Below are 19422 nucleotides of genomic sequence, written 5' to 3'. Positions count from 1 at the left end.
GCGGGGGGAGTGGGACTGGCTGAAGGGCTCTTGCAGAGAACCAGGGCTCGACAGGCCGAAGGGTCTCCTGCTGTGCAGTAACCATTCTATGAATCTTCCCCTTCACATTTCTGTACAAGGGCAGTTGTGCCATTTAAAAGCTGGTGGACCGGCCAGGCTGGACACCCAGAGACTCCCCGATCGCACATTTTAACGGGAACATTGATTGAGGGGGGCGATGTAATCGAGGTCTTTAAGACGTTTAAAGGAGTTGATAGAGAAGATTGAGAGAAATGATTTCATCTGATGCGGTGGAGTCCAGATCAAGGAGGCATCACCTTACAGTTAGAGCCAGGCCGTTCAGGAGTGATGTCAGGAAGCACAGAGGGCAGTGGGAATCTGGAACGCTGTCTTCCTGGCTGGGGGAGGCGGGGGGCTGTTGGGGGGCAATTGAAAGTTTCAACACTGAGGCTGTTGGATTTTGGTTAGGCAAGGGTGTAGTGTATTTACTTGTGAGCGAGCTCATTGTTAAACCTTTGCTAATAAACCAGCTGGTTCTTTACAGCAAATGTGTAGCTGTGAATCATTAAGCATAGAACCCTTGAAGTAAATGCACTACAAAGGGTATTAAGGGTTATGGAACCAAGGCGGGCAATTGAGTTAACATAAGAACATAAGAAATAGGAGCAGGAGTAGGCCATTTGGCCCCTCGAGCCTGCTCCACCATTTAATAAGATTATGGCTAATCTGATCCTGAACTCAGCTCCAATTCCCCGCCCGCTCCCCATAACCCTTTACTTCCTTATCGCTCAAGAATCTGTCTATCTCCACCTTAAATATATTCAATGACCCAGCCCCCACAGCTTCCTGGGGTAGAGAATTCCACAGATTTACAACCCTCTGAGAGAAGAAATTCAGCCTCATCTCAGTTTTAAATGGGCGGCCCCTTATTCTGAGACCATACCCCCTAGTTTTAGTTTCCCCTATGAGTGGAAATATCCTCTCTGCATCCACCTTGTCAAACCTCCTCATTATCTTATAAGTTTCAATAAGATCACCTCTCATTCTTAAGATACAGATCAGCCATGGTCTCATTTAATGGCGGCACAGGCTCGAGGGGCTAAGCCTGTGCCCAGTGACACACCCGAAAGATCAGAGCGACAGAACTTGGAGCGATAGGAGAGTGCTGTGATATCACTGAGAGTTACAGAATGACATTGCAGTGGGTTAAGAGGGTTAGAATGAGGAACGGGAAAGGACAGAGCAGGGGAAGAATAAAATGGGGAAAAATACAAGCACCACAACAATAAATAAAAAGGGAGATGGAGAGAGAGAGAGGGGAAGGTGAAAATAATGAGAGGCCCTGGAAGAGAAAAAAGGAACGAAGGAGAAGATGGAATAGAAAAACAAAGATAATGGCGGAGAAGAAACTAAACATAAAGGCAAAGGAACTGGATATTAATAAAATATTTTCAGTGCGGAGACAGACAGAGTAGGTGAGCTCTGGGCAGGCGGCTCACTATCAACTGGTATAGACACAGCTCCTCTTCACCGCAGTTCATTATCACATTCCTGGCTACCGGCATTCACAGTAGTTCCCTTTATTTTTGTTGTGATGCCTGTATCGTACAGTCAGATCCGTGTGAGTAAGGTGGCCTTGAGTTCTCTGGCCCCCACGTCAGTCGCTGGAGTCGGAGAAGGGGGGTGTGGGTGTGCGGGGGGGAGAAGGGGGAGTGGGGGGGGGGAGAAGGGGGTGTGAGGGAGAAGGGGGAGTGAGGGGGAGAAGGGGGTGTGGGGGGGGAAGACGGGAGTGTGGGGGGAGAAGAATGTGTGGGGGAGATGGGGGGTGTGGGGGAGAGAAGGGGGTTGGGGGGAGGAGGGGTGGGGGGGAGGAGGGGGCTTGGGGGGAGAAGGGGTGGGGGGGAGGAGGGGGTGTGGGGGAGGAGGGGGTGTGGGGGAGGAGAAGGGGTGGGGGGAGGAGGGGGTGTGGGGGAGGAGGGGGTGGGGAAGGGGGTGGGGGGAGGGGGCAGGGGGAGAAGGGGGTGTGGGGGAGGAGGGGGTGTGGGGGAGGTGGGGGGGAGGAGGGGGTGTGGGGGAGGAGGGGGTGTGGGGGAGTGGGGGAGGAGGGGGTGGGGGGAGGGGGCGGGGGAGAAGGGGGTGGGGGAGAGAAGGGGGTGTGGGGGGAGGGGTTGGGGGGAGAAGTGGGTGGGGGGAGGAGGGGGTGTGGGGGAGGAGGGCGTTTGGGGGAGAAGGGGTTGGGGGAGGAGGGGGTTTGGGGGGGAGAAGGTGGGTGAGAAGAGGGTGGGGGGAGGAGGGGGTTTGGGGGGAGAAGGGGTTGGGGGAGGGGGTGGGGGGAGAAGGGGGTGTGGGGGAGGAGGGGGTGTGGGGGAGGTGGGGGGAGGAGGGGGTGTGGGGGAGGAGGGGGTGTGGGGGAGGAGGGAGTGAGGAAGGGGTTGGGGGGAGGGGGTGGGGGGAGAAGGGGTGGGGGGGAGGAGGGTGTATGGGGGAGGACGGTGTATGGGGAGAAGGGGGTTTGGGGGAGAAGAGGCTGTGGAGGGGAGGAGGTGTTTTCAATGCCCTCATTGTTGGATTTTCCACGCCGACCTCTGGCATTGACCAGGGGGAGATTGGTGTCAGATCATGCTGGAACCCGGACTGCTCGGGACTGACACTGGTTTACAAGTGTGCTTATACGTTTCATCAATTATTATAGCCTTGTAGATGGGGGAAGGGCTCTTCCCATTATAGAAAAGAAAGACTTGCAATTATATAGCACCTTTCACAGCTACCGGAAGTCTCAAAGCGCTTTACCGCCAATGAAGTACTTTTGGAGTGTAGTCACTGTTGTAATGTGGGAAACGCGGCAGCCAACTTGTGCACAGCAAGCTCCCACAAACAGCAATATGATAATGACCAGATAATCTGTTTTAGTGATGTTGATTGAGGGATAAATATTGGCCCCAGGACACCGGGGATAACTCCCCCTGCTCTTCTTTGAAATGGTGCCGTGGGATCTTTTACATCCACCTGAGAGAGCAGACCGGGCCTCGGTTTAACGTCTCCTACAAAAGACTGCACTTCTGACAGTGCAGCAGTTTAATGTCAGCCTAGATTTTTATGCTCAATCCTTGGAGTGGGACTTGAGCCCACAATCTTCTGACTCAGAGACAAGAGTGCTGCCCACTGAGCCATGGCTGACAGTGGCTTATCGGGGGCTATAGAAACCAAAGTGCGCAGAGATAAGCCAATGGAGGCGCGAGGAGTGTTTTTTTTAAATTTCAAAATATACTTTATTCATATAAAAATTTGCACGATACATTGGAAGACAGTTCAGTACATTTAGATGCGGTCAGCAATTCCATACAATACATTTGGATGCTGACGGCAGTTCCGTTCAATACATTTCTTTACTTTTCATTTCAAGGTGCAATTCATACAATCCAGGATACATTGTGGTACGTTCATCAAGTTACATCATATGGCGCGAGGAGTGTTATATTGATGAATGGATGGAGAGAGATAAATGGACAGATTGATGGAAGGGGGCAAGAGATAGATGTGTCCAGATAGATAGGCATGTAGGTCGGAGGGAGGTAGATAGATTATCTATCTATATATATATATGTATATAGAAAGAGAGAGAGAGAGATTAGGTAGGTAGGTAGATTAAAAAACACAGACTTGCATTCATAAAGTGCCTTTTATGACATCCCAAAGCACTTTACAGCCAATTACACTGTTGTAATGTTGGAAACACAGCAGCCAATGTGCTTACAGCAAGTTCTCACAAACAAATCATTTTTTAATGAAAGTGGTTGAGGGATAGATATTGGCCAGGACACCAGGGACAACTTCCCTGATCCTCTTCCACTACACTGGAGTGTCAGCTTAGATTACGCTCTCAAGTCTCTGGAGTGGGACTTGAACCTGCAACCATTCTTGACTCAGAAACGAGAGCACCACCCACTGAGCCACAGAAAGCCCCCACTCCCAAAACTCCCAATGCGCACAGATCTGCCAGACCCACCGATTGACACGGCTTGCTGCTGCGGCTCGCTCGGACTCATGAGGCGAGATGGTCCCTCCCCCCAGCCTCGCTCCTTTCCCGATTATTGTGGCCCAGACCCACTCGGCTCCAAACCTCGCTGCGGCCTTGGTCCAAACATGGACAAAAGAGCTGAATTCCAGAGGTGAGGTGAGAGTGACTGCCCTCGACATCAAGGCAGCATTCGACCGAGTGATATAGTCTTTACGGCATCACAAACACACACACACACACGCACACACAAGATGGCTCTATTACAGTGCAGGAACTTGTCAGGCTCGAAGGGCCGAATGGCCTACTCCTGCACCTATTTTCTATGTTTCTGTGTAACCTTGTCACCTGAGGCTTTTATTGTATTTGCATAGCAGTTGCATTACCACAGAATATCCACTAGGTGTAGCTCTATATTCAGTGCAAGGGGTGTCGCAGTTGTGTGGGGCGGATTGGTTGGGCTGGGTGTCTTTACCTTTCCGCCATTGGTCATTGTTCATAGGTTTATATGTAACCTTCAGGGCTGCTGACTGAGAGCCGTGTGGCTCTTTGTCGGCCGGCGTGGACACGATGGGCTAAAATGGCCTCCTTCTGCGCTGTAAATTTCTATGTTTCTATGTTGCAGACCGAGTGTGGCATCAAGGAGCCCCAGTAAATCTGAAGTCAATGAGAATCAGGGGGAAAACTCTCCACTGGCTGGAGTCATACCTAGCACAATGGTTGTGGTGGTTGGAGGCCAATCATCTCCGCTCCAGAAGGTCCTCCTCGGTCCAACAAACTTCAGGTGCTTCATCAATGACCTGGCCACAGTTTCTCCCCGGTTTCAGGCCAATTCCATGAAGCAAAGCAGGTACGGGAGGCTGGCTAGGGTCGGAGGGTTGGCCCGAGGTGAGGCAGGGTTGCTGCTTGCTGCGAACTCTCGGAAACCCCCGCGGCTGAGGTTGACGGCCAGCGACTCCGCAAGACAAAGCCAGCCTCTGCAGTCGGAGCCTGAGGCGGGACGGCTGACATTGTTAACGAAGCTAAGTAGGTGGTGCGTGAGTTCAGGGGAGGAGTGCGTGAATGGGAGAGCAGCAACCACCCCGGAAAGCACAAAGCCATACTGTATTTAAACTGCTGCCGAGACTGGGAAACGCTGGCAGGCTGCAATTACCTGTTTGCATTGAAGTTCGTGGAAGGTGATACTTGAGATCACGGCTTACTGCTGCCTGCCCATGTCTGAGGGGTGTGGAGAGCTCCCTGCCCTCCGGCCCACACCAAACTGCCAACATCAACGTTCTCAGGATATTAAAGGGGAACAGATAGGATAGACAGAGAGAAACTATTGCCGCTGGTTGGGGAAAGAAAGAAAAGACTTGCATTTATATAGCACCTTTCACGACCACTGGACGTCCCAAAACGCTTTACAGCCAATGAAGTACTTTTGAAGTGTAGTCACTGTTGTAATGTGGGAAAGGCAGCAGCCAATTTGCGCATAGCAAGCTCCCACAAACAGCAATGTGGTAATGACCAGATAATCTGTTTTAGTGATGTTGATTGAGGGATAAATATTGGCCCCAGTACTTCAGGATTAGCTCCCCTGCTCTTCTGCGAAATAGTGCGATGGGATCTTTTACATCCACCTGAGAGGGCAGACAGGGCCCCGGTTTAACGTCTCATCCGAAAGACGGCACCTCCGACAGTGCGGCACTCCCTCAGCACTGCACTGGGAGTGTCAGCCTAGCTTTATGTGCTCAGGTCCCTGGAATGGGACTTGAACCCACAACCTTCTGACTCTGAGGCGAGAGAGTGCTGCAGGGTTCAGGAATTGTCCCCCAGTCACATTACAGAGTGCGCACAGATGAATGTGTTTTACCTGCTGTTAATCCTGCATGTCATCTGTGTAAGAATAAGTGCAGCATGAAAGACCAATGAATTATTGACAATTGCACTGAATTGAAGAAGGTGCTTCAATTATAGAAATGTGACATTTTATTCAGCTTCCTATCCTGCAAAGTGCAGATACTGTGACAGAATTAATTAACATTCTTGCGTCAGCCATTTTGAGAAAGCCCATCAAGGAGTTTGACTGATTTATCGAACAATTCACTGATCCTCATGCATGTATGTGAGAGATGTATCACACACTCCAACACATGGATAGACTGTTATATCCCACTCAATTCGAAGGAGGCTCATTCAAATCTGATTTTAAAGATGTGATCTCTTTTGCTGGATCTCACGCTTCAATTGCCATTGGAGAACTGACCAGTTAACCTGTTTGGCGGTGATGGTTGAGAGATGAGTTTTGGCCCAGGACACCAGGGAGAACTCCCCTGCTCTTCTTTGAATAGTGCCAATGGGATCTTTTATGTCCAACAAAAGAAAGGAAGAAAGACTTGCATTTATATAGCGCCTTTCACGACCACCGGACGTCTCAAAAGTGCTTTACAGCCAATGAAGTACTTTTGGAGTGTGGTCACTGTTGTAATGTGGGAAACGCAGCAGCCAACTTGCGCACAGCAAGCTCCCACAAACAGCAATGTGATAATGACCAGATAATCTGTTTGTTATGTTGATTGAGGGATAAATATTGGCCAGGACACCGGGGATAACTCCCCTGCTCTTCTTCGAAATAGGGATCTTTTACATCCAGCTGAGAGAGCAGACGGGTCCTCGGTTTTGGGTCTCATCCGAAAGACGGCACCTCCAACTGTGCAGCGCTCCCTCAACACTGCACTGGAACGTCAGCCTAGATTTATGTGCTCAAGCCCCTGGAGTGGCACTCGAACCCACAACCTTCTGACTCAGAGGTGAGGGTGCTATCCACTGTCCACCTTAGCGGGCAGACTTGGCTTTAATACCTAACTGTACGACAGTGCAGCAGACCTGCACTGGGGATTAGCTTGGGCTGTGTGAGGATTGTACTCCGCAGAGAGCATTTCATTATAGCCTCTTTTTGTCTCCAGCAGGTTGAATGACAGAGAGAAAGACAGATTTGCATTTATAACAGGATTTACCAGTTCTGAGAGAAGTGTTGTGATATATTCACAGAGCACACCACACACAGCTTCCTAACATGGCAGGCAGCTCTCTCGGAAATCTGCCTGGGTTGTTTATTATTAACCCTGCACTTGTAGTACACAATACGTCCACATCCAAAGTATGGAGCTACAAACATTGCAAGCTTACAGACATTACACTTCTCCCTCCTTTATGAAGAAGCCATCATAACAAACATCATACATAACCCTAACATAGGGTATAAACTTATTTTTTTTTCCATATTTACAAATTTAACTTTACCATTTGTTTTCTGTTTCGAAGAGGATACCTTCGCTCTTGAACAGAACCTTCCAAACATGGTCTCGAATCTAAACTCATTCGAGACTCATCCTGAGGAACGTTTTCCTCCATGGAATTTCCTTGATTTTCATTTGAAGTCACTCTAACTTCAGGCTCTTTGTTTTCCTGACTCAGACTCAGACTTTCATTCTGATTCTCTCCTGGATTTGTTTCCAGTACATTGGATTTAGGATTTGCTACTGGTGTATCAAAACTATCTGATGAGTCAGAAATAATTGAATCATTCCCACCTTCAACTCCTTCCATCTCTGTAGGTAAAATATGATCAATATGAACAAACCTAACCTGTCCATTATCAAACATCTTTACCAAATATGTGCGAGGACCACATATCTTCACCACTCTTCCTGGTAACCACTTTAACCATTTATGGTGATGGTTCTTCACTCTCACCTTCTGGTTTAATTTCACACTTCTCTCTTTTACTCTACCTTTATCATGATTCTCTTTCTGTCTTAATTGTGTCTCTTCTACAGACTGTGCCAAATTTGGCTTTAACAACGAGAATCTGGTTCGTGGCTGTTATTTGAGAAACAACTCTGCTGGTGTTCTACCAGTAGTTGTATGAGGAGTATTTCAATATGTACCGTAATCAAAAAATTAGCCAATGACAACAGTTGTTTCCTTGGATTTGGATCTAACATTTGTTTTATGAGGGCACGTTTTACAATTTGTACAGTGCGCTCTGCTGCACCATTCGAAGCAGGATGGTATGGTGGAACCTTGGTATGTTTCACACCGTTTTTGCTCGTGAATTGTGCAAATTCTTCTGAACAAAATTGTGGTCCATTATCTGAAACAATTTCTTCAGGGAGGCCAAATGAAGAAAATCATTTTCGTAAAATGTCCAATGTTTTACTTCTTGTTATTTTCCACATTGGAAACACCTCAGCCCACTTCGAATGGCTATCAATCACAATGAACAATTGTTGTCCTTCTAACTCAGCAAAATCAATATGTAGTCTTTGCCACATCCTGGGAGGCCATTTCCATGATTGTAATGGTACTGGTGGTGGTTGCTTGCTTACCGATTGACATGTCGTACACTGACTCACGATGTACTCTATCTCTTTATCACGACATAGCCACCATAAATAACTGTGTGCAAAACTCTTGGTCAAGCACATTCCTAGGTGCTGGTCATGGAGGTCTCCTAATAATTTGGACCTGAATTTATTTGGTATAACCACTCTTGCACCCCACATGATACAATCTTTATCGACTGATAATTCATTCCTTCGAATGAAGAATGGATGTGTATCTTTGTCTGTTACCTGGTTTGGCCATCCATTTGCAATATACTCATACACCTTTGACATCACTGGGTCACGTTTGGTTGCTCTACCAATCTCTTCAGCTGTGACTGGCAGTTCATCAATGTATGAAAAATAAAACACTTCTTCCCTATCGGGTGTAACCTGTGATGGGGCAGACAATCTGGACATTGCATCAGCATTACTGTGATCAGCTGATCGCCTGTATTCAATATCATATGCATATGCTGACAAAATCAAAGCCCATCTCTGCATTCGTGCTGCAGCTAATGTTGGAACTGGGGACTTTGGATGGAGGATTGCTGTTAGTGTCTTATGGTCCGTAACGATGGTAAACTTACGACCATACAAGTATTTGTGAAACTTCTTGACCCCAAAAATTAATGCCAAAGCCTCCCTTTCAATTTGCGCATAATTACTCTCACTGGCACTGAGAGTGCGTGAAGCAAAAGCAATTGGTCTCTTCTCCCCACTACTTAATACATGAGAGATTACTGCCCCAACTCCATATGGAGAGGCATCACATGCTAGCTTAATCTCCATAGATATGTCATAGTGAAGTAACATGGTGCTCTCTACCAATTTGTTTTTACACTCCTTGAATGCTGTATCGTATTCTTTTGACCACCTCCAATGGACCTGTTTTTTCAAAAGTTCATTCAGTGGATGTAATACTGCAGCCAAATTTGGTAGGAACTTCCCATAATAGTTCAAAAGATCCAAGAATGAACGAGGTTCAGTGACATTCCTGGGAGTGGGTGCATTTCTAATTGCCTCCAATTTTTCCAATTTTTCCAATTTTTTGTATAAGGCTGGACCTGCCTCCGATAAGAAGATCGCTTTCTTACATTCCAACACAGCCCGGTTCTGGGCTGCATTGTCTGGAACTTCGATTATGTTATTTGTAGTGAAATACATTTCTAGCCGATCCACATATGCTTTAAATGTTCCCGGTCGTGTCTCAATACACCTGCCATTTTAATCTCTAGCTGTTCACACCGTGTGCTGTATTTTACCTCGGATTTTGTAGCTTTTTTCCAAAGACAGAAACTTCCAAAGTCTCTCTGTCGGCTGGCTGAATCCTTCACCAACAAAAATTAAGCTTTAAATCATCCAAAAAATCCCATCTCAATCGCCAAATGTGATATATTCACACAGCACACACAGCTTCCTAACATAGCAGACAGCTCTCTCGGAAGTCTCCGGAAATCTGCCTGGGCTGTTTATTATTAACCCTGCACTTGCAGTACACAATACGTCCACATCCAAAGTGTGGAGCTACAAACATTACAAGCTTACAGACATTACAAGTGTCAAAACACTTCAGCTACAATGAGTTACGTTAAGGCTGTTAAGGCAAACACAGCAGTCATTTTGAAGACAGCAATATCCCACAAACAGTGCTGTGAGGAATGTTGGCGAACTACCTCAGGAGAACTGTATACTCCTTTAAAATAGTGTCATGGGACCTCAACTGACATCAACACTATTTTCAGGTTATTAACAGCAAGATATAACAAAAGAACGACTTGCATTTATATAGCGCCTTTCACAACCACTGAATGTCTCAAAGCGCTTCACAGCCAATTAAGTACTTTTTGGAGTGTAGTCACTGTTGTAATGTGGGAAACATGGCAGCCAATTTGCACACAACAAGCTCCCACACACAATAAATGACCAGTTAATTTGCTTTTGTTATGTTGATTGAGGGATAAATATTGGCCAGGACATCAGGGATAACTCCCCTGCTCTTCTTTGAAAGAGCGCTGTGGGATTTTTTTACATCCACCTGAGAGAGCAGACAGGGCCTCAGGTTAATGTCTCATCCCAAAGATGGCACCTCCGACAGTGCAGCACTCCCTCAGCTCTGCACTGGGAGTGTCAGCTTAGCTTTATGTGCTCATGTCCCTGGAGTGGGACTTAAACCCACAACCTTCAGACTTTGAGGCGAGGGTGCTACCCACTGAGCCATAGCTAACGCTGTAGGAAGATTAGAGGGGATTTGAGGAGAACTTTTTTCACCCAGAGGAAAGTGGGGGTCTGGAACTCACTGCCTGAAAGTGTTAAAAAGTACTTGGATGTGCACTTGACGTGCTGTAACCTACAGGGCTACGGAGCAAGAGCTGGAAAGTGGGATTAGGCTGGATAGCTCCTTTTTGGCTGGCACAGAAACGATGGGCCGAATGGCCTCCTTCTGTGATGTATATTCTAGGCTAATAAAGGCAAGTATTCCGTATGCCTTCCTCACCACTGTAGAGACATACCATGGATTGGGAAGAATTACCACGTTCACAGTAAATAAGAGAGTTGAATTTTGATTTTAAAGCTTTCCTGTGTTCGGCACTGTGAGCCAGTGCAGCGTAAACATATATTTAGATGGTAGTCAGACGCCTGCAGTCCTTGGCGCTCTGTGATTTAGCTGTTTGCTCTGTTTGTGTGAATCTTCCAGCTGTGTGACCTTCCCAACACATCACAAAAACACATTTCACCACAAACTCCATGGGCTTTGGTTCATTTTCTCCAGTTTATTCCCCATCTCTCCTCAATCTGCCGCCTCTGAGGCCCAGAGCAGTGACTAGTGCCCATAATATAGCACCGCAGTACGGCTCCACGGTACAGTATCACGGTGCAGAATCACAGTGCAGAATCACGGTACAGTATCACGGTACAGTATCACGGTATAGAATCATGGTAAAGAATCACGGTACAGCTCTACGGTACAGTATCACGGTACAGTATCACACCACAGAATCACGGTACAGCTCCCCAGTACAGAATGACGGTACAGAATCACAGTACAGAATCACGGTACAGAATCACGGAACAGCTCCACGGTACAGTATCACGGTACCGTATCACGGTACAGAATCACGGTACAGTATCATGGTACAGTATCACGGTACAGAATGACGGTACAGAATCACGGTACAGTATCATGGTACAGAATCACGGTACAGTATCACGGTACAATGTCACGGTACAGAATCACGGTACAGTATCATGGTACAGAATGACGGTACAGAATGACGGTACAGAATCACCATACAGTATCACGGTACAGAATCACGGTACAGAATCACGGTACAGTATCACGGTACAATGTCACGGTACAGAATCACGGTACAGTATCATGGTACAGAATGACGGTACAGAATGACGGTACAGAATCACCATACAGTATCACGGTACAGAATCACGGTACAGAATCACGGTACAGTATCACGGTACAGAATCACGGTACAGAATCACGGTACAGTACCATGGTACAGAATGACGGTACAGAATGACGGTACAGAATCACCATACAGTATCACGGTACAGAATCACGGTACAGTATCACGGTACAGAATCACGGTACAGAATCACGGTACAGAGTCACAGTACAGTATCACGGTACAGTATCACGGTACAGAATCACAGTACAGAATCACTGTACAGTATCACGGTACAGAATCACGGTACAGTATCACGGTACAGAATCACGGTACAGAATCACGGTACAGAATCACGGTACAGTATCACGGTACAGAGTCACGGTACAGAATGACGGTACAGAAAATCACGGCACAGAATCACGGTACAGTATCACAGTAAAGAATCACGGTACAGAATCACGGTACAGTATCACAGTAAAGAATCACGGTAAAGAATCACGGTACAGTATCACAGTAAAGAATCACGGTACAGTATCACGGTACAGCTCCATGGTACAGTATCACGGTACAGAATCACGGTACAGAATCACGGTACAGAATCACAGTAAAGACTCACGGTACAGAATCACGGTACAGTATCACGGTACAGAATCACGATACAGCTCCATGGTACAGTATCACGGTACAGAATCACGGTACAGTATCACGGTACAGAATCACGGTACAGAATCACAGTACAGTATCACGGTACAGAATCACGGTACAGTATCACGGTACAGAATCACGGTACAGCTCCATGGTACAGAATCACGGTACAGAATCACGGTACAGTATCACGGTACAGAATCACGGTACAGTATCACGGCACAGAATCACGGTACAGAATCACGGTACAGAATCACGGTACAGTATCACGGTACAGAATCACGGTACAGAATCACGGTACAGAATCACGGTACAGTGTCACGGTACAGAGTCATGGTACAGAATGACGGTACAGAATCACGGTACAGAATCACGGTACAGAATCACGGTACAGTATCACGGTACAGAATCACGGTACAGTATCACGGTACAGAATCACATCACGGTACAGAATCACGGTACAGTATCACGGTACAGAATGACGGTACAGTATCACGGTACAGAATCACGGTACAGAATCACGGTACAGTATCACGGTACAGAATCACAGTACAGTATCACGGTACAGAATGACGGTACAGAATCACGGTACAGAATCACGGTACAGTATCACGGTACAGAATCACAGTACAGTATCACGGTACAGAATGACGGTACAGTATCACGGTACAGAATGACGGTACAGAATCACGGTACAGTATCACGGTACAGAATCACGGTACAGAATCACAGTACACAATCACAGTACAGTATCACAGTACAGTATCACAGTACAGAATGACGGTACAGTATCATTATACAGCTGCATGGTATGGCTCCATAGTTTTTAAAAACATTTATTCATTCATGGGATGTGGACTTGGCTGCCAGGGCCGGCATTTATTGCTCATCCCTAGTTGCCCCTTGAGAAGGTGGTGGTGAGCCGCCTTCTTGAACCGCTGCAGTCCATGTGGTGAAGGTGCTCCCACAGTGTTGAATTTGTCGTAGCGGTTTGATACAACTGAATGGCTCACGAGGCCATTTCAGAGAGCAGTTAAGAGTTGCTGTGGGTCTGGAGTCACATATAGACCAGACCGGGTAAGGACGGCAGATTTCCTTCCCTGAAGGACATCAGTGAATCAAATGGGTTTTTACGACACTCTGGTGGCTTCATGGTCACTGTTACTGATACTAGCTTTTTTAAATTCCAGATTTATTTAATTAACTGAATTTAAATTCTCCCAGCTGCCTTGGTGGGATTTGAGCTCATGTCTCCGGGTTATTGGTCCAGGCTTGTATCGAGTTGGCTGATAATCTGACTTCGCCAGTGACATTTAAATGAGGTCTGGATCCTTGCCACAGAATCATAGAATTTTACCACGCCGGCCGACAAAGAGCTACCCAGCCTAATCCCACTTTCCAGCTCTCGGTCCGTAGCCCTGCAGGTTACAGCACTTCAAGTGCATATCCAAGTTCTTTTTACATGCGATGAGAGTTTCTGCCTCTACCACCCTTTCAGGCAGTGAGTTCCAGACCCCCACCACCCTCTGGGCGAAAAGAAATTCTCCTCAACTTCCCTCTACTCCTCCTACAGTGTCAGCTGTGGCTCTGGGTCAGAAGATTGTGGGTTCAAATCCCACTCCAGAGACTTAAGCACAGAAATCTAGGCTGACACTCCAGTGCAGTGCTAAGGGAGTGCTGCACTGTCGGAGGTGCCGTCTTTCGGATGAGACGTTAAACCGAGGCCCCATCTGCCCTCTCAGGTGGACGTAAAAGATCCCATGGCACTATTTCGAAGAAGAGCAGGGGAGTTATCCCCGGTGTGTTGGCCAATATTTATCCCTCAATCAATGTCACTAAAACAGATTATCTGGTCATTATCACATTGCTGTTTGTGGGAGCTTGCTGTGCACAAATTTCCCACATTACAACAGTGACTACTTCATTGACTATAAAGCACTTTGGGATGTCCGGTGGTCGTGAAAGGCGCTATAGAAATGCAAGTCTTTCTTTTTTCGTCTACCAATTACAAATTTGCCCACGTTTGGGGGCGGAGCCAGCTGCAAGGCGGGACTTCCTGTGCCGGGACCAAACTCAGAGTAAAACCCAGCCCAGTGTCGTAAGGTGCCTGGCAGACAAGCGTGTCCCAGAGTCTCCCCTCAGTCTGGGGTGGGTTAGCTACTGCTGTAAGGGGTGTTGCATCAAGCCCTTGGTCTCGGGGGCAGATAAATCAGACAGGGTTCCTACCGGAAAGGGTATAATGGGGGAATTTGAGTAGGGAAGAGGATCGGCCTCTGCTGTGAGGTCGCCCACAGTCGAACAGTCTGCCGGCACTCACTCAGTGAAGAACTGGCCACCAGGGAGCAGAGTTGAGGAGCACCTGGCGGAACCATACCCCGGGAGTCAGAGACTTCAGGAAGGCAAAAGTAAATAATTCCAAGGCTGAGTTTTCTCTCTTCTCTTTCCAGAGCCCTCACCGACCTCCTGAAGCAGCAGGGTCACCCCACCACAGATTACATCGAACGTGACGGCAACGTTGGGACCGTTCAGGTGCCCATCACCGAAGGCCTGACTCCGAGATTGGCGAGGAACAGCACTGGTAGGTAACTCCCCCACCGCCGGCCGGACTGCCAAGCGACGCCCTGAGGTCGAGGTCAAGGTTCAGAGCTTGGCAGGCTGGGTGGCTCCTGTGTCGAGGTGAGCTGCCATGGCCACAGGTCCTACAACGCTGCATGGCCCAGTGTTGGGACAACCACTGGCTGTGTACTGCTTACTCACCTACTGTTAAGTCCCAACACATTGATTGAGCCTGCCCTTCAACCAATCAGGTTAACGAGATGATGGTGATAGTTTTCCGACCTCACAAGGTGGTCACTGATATGGGTAATCACGGGCTCAATATCGACCGTTTTCCATCTATTAATTTTAGTAAATGTAACGTATGGCTAGCCAACTGAAACTACTAACCAGGTCACGGGGGGTGATTTTATTCTTTGCCCTATTACCGTTGAGAACTGTTACATAAGATGCAGCGAAGATGTTTCCACCTGTGGGTAGAATCCCAAACTAGGGGTCATAAATATAAGATAGTCACTAGTAAATCCAATAACGAATTCAGGAGAAAATTGATCTTCTAGGTGGTGGAGGTCGCGGGTTTGGGAGGTGCTGCCGAAGAAGCCTTGGCGAGTTGCTGCAGTGCATCTTGTAGATGGTGCACACTGCAGCCAGGGGGCGCCGGTGGTGGAGGGAGTGAATGTTGAAGGTGGTGGATGGGGGGGCCAATCAAGCGGGCTGCTTTGTCCTGGATGGTGTCGAGCTTCTTGAGTGTTGTTGCACTCATCCAGGCAAGTGGAGAGTATTCCATCACACTCCTGACTTGTGCCTTGTAGATGGTGGAATGTCTTTGGGGAGTCAGGAGGTGAGACACTCGCCGCAGAATACCCAGCCTCTGACCTGCTCTTGTATCCACAGTATTTATGTGGCTGGTCCAGTTAAGTTCTATTTCTACATGACCTTAGGCACATTTATCAGTCAATACTGATTTAATCGCCCTGTCGTTGGGCACACAGATCACACGCTTGACTCGTGCTATCCCTGACGTTCAGATCTGTGGGGTTTCTCAGATCGGTGTAAATGCTTATCGGCCAAACACTATCTCTGCCGGGTATTTATTTTAATTCCCGCTGAATATTGAAACTCACCTCACAGGCGAAAGCTAAACGTTAACATGAGAGGACTTCAGGACGATTTAATTAACCCTTTCCGTACACTTCCACGGTGTGTCGGGTGGGTTAAGGAAGCGACATTCCAGGCACCAAATCCAGGAAAGGGCCCCGATTGTGGTGCAGGACCCTGATTATAATATTGATATGATGCCTTCATTTGTTGCCTGGCAGCCGCCCAGGCACGTGCCGGACACCCTGACCAATATGGCGGCAAACGCACTTGCGTCACGTAACATCACGCGCCTGAATTCAACTTAAAGCCGCCCCTTTTGCAACCCGAAACTGTGCGGGCCGCATCGTAATGACTCCCCGTAGGACATTAACCCGCATATCCTGCGAGAGCTTCTCCTTAGTTCATGTTATGATACTGCGATAAAGGTTAGGTTCGTCTTACAAAGGGCCAGCTCCGAGATTATACAACTTTTGTCTTTATATAAAATGTAGTCATTTAGACTGTTGATGAGGTTGCTCCTGGTTGGGGATATCAGAGTGCTTATTTCTGCGTGCTACGTTGAATCTGATACAATGACGTACATTAGGATTGGCTCAAGTATTTTTGTTGTTGTGACAGACGGTTTTCATTCAATGCACCTGGCAGGGGGCTTGGCTGAACTTGACATACAGGTGCCAAAAGTTCCGACCTCAACGGGGTGGTATTTCATTCAAGGTGGAATCTTCGACTGACAGTGAATGGAGTCAATCCTGAGGAGAAAGGTCAGAGGAGAAAGGTCATAGGAGAAAGGTGACATCGCTCCATCCCTCACACTCTCTTTCTCTCTCTCTCTCTCTGGTGAGTCAGGTTGCGGCAGTTAGAGACACAGCGGGAATCCAGGGCAAGGTATGATGAGTACAAACTTTGGCAGAGGAAACCACACAATTTATCCTAATGACAGCGATCTTGAAAGTGAGTCTTGTCAATAGAAATGACAGAGTCAGGTACCTGAAGCACAGTACATCAGTCCCTCAGTATCTCAGTGTGTGAGACCCAGTTTCTCAGTGTGTGAGGCCCAGTATCTCAGTGTGTGAGGCCCAGTATCTCAGTGTGTGAGGCCCAGTTTCTCAGTGTGTGAGGCCCAGTTTCTCAGTGTGTGAGGCCCAGTTTCTCAGTGTGTGAGGCCCAGTATCTCAGTGTGTGAGGCCCAGTTTCTCAGTGTGTGAGGCCCAGTTTCTCAGTGTGTGAGGCCCAGTATCTCAGTGTGTGAGGCCCAGTTTCTCAGTGTGCGAGGCCCAGTTTCTCAGTGTGTGAGGCCCACTATCTCAGTGTGTGAGGCCCAGTTTCTCAGTGTGTGAGGCCCAGTATCTCAGTGTGTGAGGCCCAGTATCTCAGTGTGTGAGGCCCAGTTTCTCAGTGTGTGAGGCCCAGTTTCTCAGTGTGCGAGGCCCAGTTTCTCAGTGTGTGAGGCCCAGTTTCTCAGTGTGCGAGGCCCAGTTTCTCAGTGTGTGAGGCCCACTATCTCAGTGTGTGAGGCCCAGTTTCTCAATGGGCAGCACCCTCGCCTCTGAGTCAGAAGGTTGTGGGTTCAAGACCCACTACAGAGACTTGAGCACAAAAATCCAGGCTGACACTCCCAGTGCAGTGCTGAGGGAGTGCTGCACTGTCGGAGGTGTCGCCTTTCAGGTGAGACATTAATCCAAGGCATCGTCTGCCCTCTCAGGTTAAAGATCCCACGGCATTATTTTGAAGAAGAGCAGGTGAGTTATCCTAGGGCCAATATTTATCCCACAACCAACATCACAGAAACAGGGGGGCGGGGGGCGAAATTGCTCCTTTTTTTGCACTCCGTTAGCAGCTCCGGGGGTGCACTAAGGCAGTTTTTGCTCCGGGGGAGGGGGGCGCTGCTGCCTCCTGGGAAATTGCTCCGGTGGTTTTGGGGGCACTGTCCCGGCAGCGCTGCGTTCCACCTTTAGCACCGTGCAACCGGTGATGATGTCATCACCGTGCGTGACAAGCCCTTGCCGCCCCGCGCCGACAACCTGACGCGGGTCGCACAGCTGGCGGATGCCCGCTCCCGGGGCACTGTTTAATGGGGCAGGCTGCAACACGCACGGCCGCCATCTTTGTTGGTGGGTGGGCTCTGAGGTCAGCCCGACAATGGCGGCCCTCGTGCGCGCTCCGTCGAGGGGCCGGGCTGCTGGCGTCCCGCTTAGGGCCATGCAGCGTGCGCAGAGGCCCCTCCCCTTTAATGGAAAGGGGGAGGGGGCCTTGTAGCATATTGGCCGTTGCGCAGAGCATCGGTCTTACGCTGGACCCAGCGCCGCGCTCCCGCCCCGGGACCTGCCGCTAAAGGAAGCGGCGTGCCGTAGACAAGGCCGTGCTTCCATTGAGCGGCGTACGGCCTAATCCGGCATCAGCGGTGGGACCTCCAGGCTGGATGATAAAAGTCCCGGCCTGGAAAGATTACAGCCCCGATCGAGTCCGGGGCAATTTGGCCCCCATGATCTGCTCATTATCACATTGCTGTTTGTGGGAGCTTGCTGTGCGCAAATTGGCTGGCGCGTTTTCCACATTACAACAGTGACTACACTCCTAAAGTACTTCATTGGCTGTAAAGCGCTTTGGGACGGTCCGGTGGTCGTGAAAGGCGCTATGGAAATGCAAGTCTGCGTTTGTTTCTCTCTCCCCTCCCTTGGGGCAGAAAATCCTCACAAGTTCAACTCGGTTGCTTCAGTGGCCCAAGATGTGTAACTGGCTGTCAGTGTGATGGGGGCCAGCCGACCCTGGCTTGTTCCCCGCTGACCGTGTTAATCACCCAGACCCTAACACGGCCTGCACTGTCATTACAGCAAACAGCTGCACTCACCAACAACTGCTTCCTCACAACCAACAGGAAATCGAAAAATCAAAGGCTTAGTTAATGGTGACGTTGATACACTCCAAAATTATAGCCAAGACTTTGGCTTCATTTCCTGAGTGCTCAATGAAACACAATCACTGTCCGGTGTGATGTGCACAGTGTCAGAATTGGGCCAAGTTTGGAGAACCCAATGCCGGAAACACACTTCTGTCAGCGGAGCCAACTTTTTCTGCATTCCATCCAAACCAGAATCTTAGTGTTCGACATCACCAGGACTTCAACCAATAGCAGGTCCCCGGGACTGTGTCAGTATTTACAGGGGGTCCCCGGGAGTGTGTCAGTATTTACACAGGGCCCCCGGGAGTGTGTCTGTATTTACACAGGGCCCCCAGGAGTGTGTCTGTATTTACAGGGGGTCCCCGGGAGTGTGTGAGTATTTACATGGGGTCCCCAGGAGTATGTCAGTATTTACAGGGGGTGCCCGGGAGT

The 19422-nt window shown here is 48.6% G+C and overlaps 1 protein-coding gene across 1 annotated transcript in view; it reads left to right on the top strand.

The window, feature by feature from the left end:
- LOC139230271 (protein shisa-9-like) overlaps window positions 1-19422 on the top strand; it is a 148119-nt gene that overhangs the window by 47799 nt on the left and 80898 nt on the right. Inside the window, exons 2-4 of the mRNA XM_070862099.1 lie at window positions 14882-15012; window positions 16310-16367; window positions 17794-17830. Coding sequence (XP_070718200.1) covers window positions 14882-15012; window positions 16310-16367; window positions 17794-17830 — 226 coding nt within the window. The remainder of the gene's footprint in view (window positions 1-14881; window positions 15013-16309; window positions 16368-17793; window positions 17831-19422) is intronic.

Source organism: Pristiophorus japonicus, chromosome 19 (genome assembly GCF_044704955.1).
Source record: "Pristiophorus japonicus isolate sPriJap1 chromosome 19, sPriJap1.hap1, whole genome shotgun sequence".
Taxonomy (NCBI): domain Eukaryota; kingdom Metazoa; phylum Chordata; class Chondrichthyes; family Pristiophoridae; genus Pristiophorus; species Pristiophorus japonicus.
This window is presented reverse-complemented; position numbering and strand designations above follow the sequence as displayed.